Here is a 6,159-nt window from a genome sequence, read left to right as displayed (position 1 = left end):
GGGGATCTGACAGCCTCTTCTGTCCTCTGTGGGCATTGCATGACACAGGTGCACTTACCTACATGCAGGCAATATACTCATACACATAAAACAAAAATAATAAATTTTTTAAAAAAATTTAAATAATTGACTTTTAGTTGGATATGGTGGCACACACCTTTTATTCCCAGCATTCAGGAGGCAGAGGCTGGTGAATCTCTGTGAGTTTGAGGCCAGCGTGGTCTACAAAGTGAGTTCCAGGACAGCTGGGGCTGCAGGGAAAGAAAAGGAAAAAAAAAAAGAAAGAAAAAGAACAGTTATCTAAAGAGACTCTAAGACTCTAACGAAATACAAAAATGATAAGAAAAAATGCAATAATATGTTCTGTTCATCTTGGTGAACAGGTGAAGCGTGAGCCAAGAGAGCCACGAAGTGAAGAGAGGCAGACAACTGGTCCCCTAACAGTCCTTTTATTCCACTTCCTTTCTGCACATGCTACCAATACATAACAACTAGAAATTTGGCCTCTAAACATTGAAACTTCAACATAATAATCTTTAAAGCAATAATGCCTCTGAACACAGCTTTTAAGCCTTTGTAGCTCCAGTTTTCTGCTCATCAAGCCCTCCTAATTGCCACAAGCATTGATACTAAGCTAGCCTCGTTGTAAGGATCTACAGGGCCTTTAGCAGTAGTGTGACTCTAGACCCATAACTGAGTTCTCAGGGTGTGAGCCAAATATATGTGCCTCGAGCTTTGAAAATTAAGCATATGTACTAGTATGAAATGGGTCCCTCACTTTTTCTTCCTTTGTAGTAGTAGGGATTGAGCCCTTGTACAAGCTAGGCAAGCACTCTACCACTGAGCTGCACCCTCACATTTTGTTTTGCAAAAATGACAACTGGAAACATATTGTTTTCTAGAACCAAAAGGTCACTTGGTCATAAACTCTGTGACTGAAAGGTTCATGCTAAACACCCACCACAGATCCATCCCCTTACACAGGGGTTTGTCTCCAGAGTCGACCACAAGTAGTCGCACTGGCCTTTGAGAAATGCCATGTCCATTAGAGAAGCCAGCCAATATCTCCTGAGAAACTAGAGATGCTGAGATGCTATGGCATCCGGAATTGTGTTCTTGATACTGCCCATGGTTTTTGCTCAGAATAAGAGACATAGGGCCACTTCTATGAATTACCGATGATAGATACGAAAGGAAACATAAGTTATACTTTAGTAGGCAATCTTCATATACTAGTCTTTGCACACTTAAATAAGCTTAAACTATTAGCTGTAGATTTAGATATGCTTTGCATCTTTTTTCAAATGTGATTTTGCCAAACTCAGAGAGAAAATAGGGTTCAGGAGAAAGACATATTATAAAAAAAAAAACTTATAATGCATTTCCCTAATGAAATGTATTACAACACTACATTAATCAAAATAGTGTGCTATTTACTTACAGAAAATTTGGAAATAGAACCAATCAGGACATGACAAGGTTAGCATTTCAAATAAGTAGGGAAATGATAAATTATCCTATAAAGACTGTTAAGTCAGAACAGGTAACTCACACCTATAATCCCAGCACTTGGAGAGACTAAGGCAAGAGGATTACTGTTGAGCTCAAAGCCACCATGGACTATATAGTGAGTTCCAGGTCAGCATGAGCTACAGAGTGAGACTTTGTCTCTAAAAATTAAAAAAAATAAAAAGAATACTGATATAATCAGCCAACAAATTCTGAATCAAAACTAAATCCAACCTCTATCTTACACCTAGCAACAAAATTAATTCAAGGTAGATTAACATTTAAATTGTTTCATAAAATAAGCACATAGAGGAAAATACAGGTATATTTCCATAAAAGATTTAGGTTAAAAAACCTTTGTAAGCAGAGTGCCAATGAACAACATAAATCGCTAAACCAAATGTGGTGGCTCATACCTGTAATCCTAACACTCATTTGAAAAGGAGGATCACGATGAGTTAGGGGACCACTGAGGCCACAGCGTGAGCCCCAGGCCATCATGCACCTCAATGTCAGACTCTATCTCCAAAGACAAAAAAAACTGGCTTAACTTTAAAAAGTATTACTTCTATAGACCAAGAAATGTTATCAAATTATAGAAAAATGTGCTTTGGGGTTTATGAAAAAGCAATAATATCCTTAATATTACAAAGTCCTTCAAATTAATAAAAAACTACTTCATTTATAAAAGAGAGCAGGATCGTGAAGACAGGACATGCTTCAGATACAGGACTTGGAGGAATGGAGCAGGAACTGACCTGGAGGCCTTCTATCCAGATGATAATATGCAAACCGCCAAGGGAGAAAAACAATCAATGTTTTTCTCCAACCCAGCCCTAAACCCTAATAACAGTAATGACCCACACAGCAAACTTTACCTCTATTGGTGCAGTAGTGGCACTGTTATATGGGGGGCAATCAACAGTTATCTAATTGGACTTAAAGCCCTCTCATGGGAGTGAACTCAAGGCTGGTGCTGTAAACCCAGCCAAATACACATGGCTAGAGAGGACATAGAGCCTACAGAAAACCCCATCTCTTTCATATCTCTAGACAAATGATATTTCTTGCCATATGCTAAATATGGATCCTCATATTTACAGACAAGCATACTGTATACCACTCATCAAAGAAGCTTCTTTTTGCAACAGATGGAGGCTACTACAGAATTCCACAACTGGTCAGACACAGAATATATGTCTGAGAGATACCAAGGTGACACATCAGCAGTTGAACCTCTACACCTAAGGCTTATGGAACAAAGAAGAATAAAGGGTAGAGAGAAAACTAATGAATCCCTCAACTCTCACCAGTAAAGCTTCCTTATACAACAGAGTGTGATGCACACAGAAGTCCACAACTGGCCAAGTTTTAAAGAATAAGAGACTGCAGAATGTGTATCCTTGGACAAGTCGCTTATTTTGAACCTTACCCACCTACGGTTCAGGGACCATTACAGAAGAGGGAGGCAGAAAGAGCCAGGGCTGGTTCATGAACACAGGGAAGCAGAGGCTTTCAGGTTACTGGAAGCTTGAGCATGTCAACTTGTGGCAATGGTGGCATGGAGCAAAAGAACCCATGCAACTCAATTAATCAAGGGTTCAGAGGGGAAGAGAGGTAGCTGACCAGCCCGAGACTAAGAACTATTGGAGACTGATTGATGCTGGATGAGGGAGTGTATGCCTTACTTACAATCTCTATATGGGCTGACTAGACCCCAGTAGATGAATTTATTCTGAAGGGCATCTGGGTACATATGCTTGACTGGAGAGGACTTACCATGTATTGTGGAATACATGAGGTTCAGTGGTGGGGGGGGTGGGGGGCATGGATGGGGGAGAGGGTCTAAATTTGATTAAGAACCTCTATATAAAATTACAAAAGCTCAATAAAAAAAAATTTTAAAGAGCAGGATTAGAACGAGTGAGATGGCCCAGTGGGCAAAGGCACCTGCTGCCAAGTCTGAGAACCTCAGTTTTATCCCTGGATCCCATACAATGGAAGGAGAGAAACAAATGTTCAATTCATTGGCCCATTTACTGATTGGAAATTTTGTTTTGGTGATGTTAAACTTTTGCCGTTCTTTATATACTCTAGATAGTAACCCCTTGACTGAGGTATAGCTGGCAAAGATTTTTTCCCATTCTGTAGGTTGTCTACTCTTGGCAGTTAGTTCTTCTGATGTGCTGAACCTAAGTTTTTTTGTTTGTTTGTTTTTAAATACTTTATTATTTTTATTTTATGTGTATAAGTGTATTGCCTGCATGTATGTGAGTGCACCCGTGTCATGCAATGCCACCGAGGTCAGAAGAGGGCTTCAAATTCCCCTAGAACTGGAGTTAAGGATGGTTCGTAGCCACCATGTGGGTGCTGGGAATCAAACCTGGGTCCTCTACAAGAGCAGTCAGTGCTCTTAACCACTGAGCCATCTCTCCAGCCTGAAACTTTAAGTTTTTAACATTTATTTATCTCGTTGTGTGCACATGTGCAAATGTGTATGTGTTTGGGAGTGCACATGCCATAATGCACAGGTAAAGCCTGGGGACAACCTGAAGGAGTCAGTTCTCTCCATCATGTGAGTTCTGGGGACTGAACTCTGGTCTTAAGGTTTGTCAGCAAGCCTTTACCAGCTGAGCCACCTGGTGACCCCATGAAGGTTTTAATTTCATATAATCCATTTGTCAATTCTTATGATGGTTTCCTGTGTTATTGGGGTTCCTGTCATAATGTTCTTTCCTGCACCTATATCCTAATGTTTTCCCTAGCAGCTTCACTGTTTGGATTGTAAATTTTTTTTAAAAAAATCTTTGCTCTACTTTGAATTATTGTGCAGGGTAAGAGATATAGAGCTAATCTCATTCTTCTGCAGGTGGGTACCCAGTTTTGCTAGCACCATTTATTAAACAGGCTGTCTTTTTTTCCAGTGTACATTTTGACACCTTTGTCAAAAATTAGGTATCTATGGCCATGTGGGTTTATTTCCATATCAGTTAATTCTTATTGACAGCTAAAAAGACTGAACTATTAAGTTAACAATAATAATTTTAAAAAGATTACAAAACACACATACCCTTTTTTTTTTTTTTTTGAAACAGGGTCTCCCTGTAGCCCCAGCTAGTCTGGACTCACTACATAGGCCAGATTGGCCTCGATCACACAGAGATCTGCCTGCTTCTGCCTCCAGAGTACAGGGATTAAAGGTATGTACCAACACATCTAACTCTAATCTTTTTTTGATATTTCAATTAGGACATACAAAATAGCAAAGTAGTTTTCAATAAGGTACTCTAATTCTGTATTTTAAAAATAGAAACTTGGAAAAGTTCATCTTAAAAAAAAATCCTTCAATATAGAAGGGTTAGCCCAGATGGAGCACCCAATTTCTTAAGAGAAACACCTGATACAGCATAAACCCAAATCTCTCAAGCCCTGGAAGTTTCTAAGCTCTCAGCACCAGACCCAGAAAGGAATGTACATGAAGAGGTATTACCACTCACATCAAAACTCCATGCTAAACTATTTCAGTAGCCTGAGTCTGGTTCTTGGAGCTCTAAAATGTTGGACATTCCCTGTATAAAGAAAAAGGACCCCAAAGTTCTCAGAGAAATCCAAGGCCCTGTTTACAGCATGCCTGCCCGCACAAAACTGAAAGACTGCCTATGTGATGTTTGGAAAAGGTTTCAAAATAACCCTGACACAAATTACCAACTGCCTCTAACTCTAAAGATTTCACTATCATATAAGTGAGTTAAAAGCAATGGACTCCATAACATTTTGGCTTTAAAAAATAGTCACAAATATACATACAAACAAGGGGAAAGCAGAAATACACACACACACACACACACACACACACACACACACACACACACACACATATGCAAAATTGGCTGATATCACAAGATAGACCCAGGGGAAAGCAAGAAATAGGAAAAATCAGTAATAGATTTTTACAAAAGAAGTTATACAGGCTTGAGTGACGTGATACCTAGTGAGGGAACCCTCAGCAGCCAGAAGACTGAAGGCATAAAATAGTACCTAGAGGTATCTAACAGGGACAGAAGTCAATTCAAAGACATATGGGGTCTGTTTCTCAGTTTCTACTATTCCATCTCCCTCACTCTTGGGCAGCCAAAACCCCTTCAAGACACTGAGACATACCTACACTCAGAGTGCTTTTCTCTAACCTTACCTGATATGATCTATTTCCTCTGAAAAAGGATCACACTCACAGAGAAAGGGGAAACTTTTGGACTGGGAATTTCACTTTAATCTAAGCACATTACTACTCTGAGAATAAATGGGGGTCTGAAGAGGTGGCTCAGCGGTTAAGAACACTGGCTGTTCTTGCAGAAGACCTGGATTCAAATGTGGGCATCCACATGGCAGCTAACAACTGTCCATAACTCCAGTTCTAGGGGATCCAATAGCCTCTTCTGTCCTCTTCTGGCACTGCACAACATGGGTGCAGTTACCTACATGCAGGCAACACACACATACACATAAAAAAATAATAAAATATTTTTTAAAAAACAGAATAAATCTCCATCCACTTACCAACTGTTTCTTCAGATGCAGCAGTTAAAGACAAAAACTTTTTTGTGTTTTCTATCTCCTCATTATTTTGCAAATCTTCAGTATTTTTTGCAG

The 6,159-nt window shown here is 39.5% G+C and overlaps 1 protein-coding gene across 1 annotated transcript in view; it reads right to left on the bottom strand.

Moving 5' to 3' along the window:
* The window catches only part of Fsip1 (fibrous sheath interacting protein 1), a 211,742-nt gene that overhangs the window by 204,173 nt on the left and 1,410 nt on the right, over positions 1-6,159 (bottom strand). Inside the window, exon 2 of the mRNA XM_029559762.1 lies at positions 6,067-6,159. Within this exon, the coding sequence (XP_029415622.1) occupies positions 6,067-6,159 (93 nt within the window). The remainder of the gene's footprint in view (positions 1-6,066) is intronic.

Source organism: Nannospalax galili, unplaced genomic scaffold (genome assembly GCF_000622305.1).
Source record: "Nannospalax galili isolate Female #2095 unplaced genomic scaffold, S.galili_v1.0 scaffold629, whole genome shotgun sequence".
In the NCBI taxonomy this organism is placed as follows: Eukaryota; Metazoa; Chordata; class Mammalia; order Rodentia; family Spalacidae; genus Nannospalax; species Nannospalax galili.
Note: the sequence above shows the minus strand (reverse complement) of the source record. Positions and strands in the feature narration are given on the sequence as shown.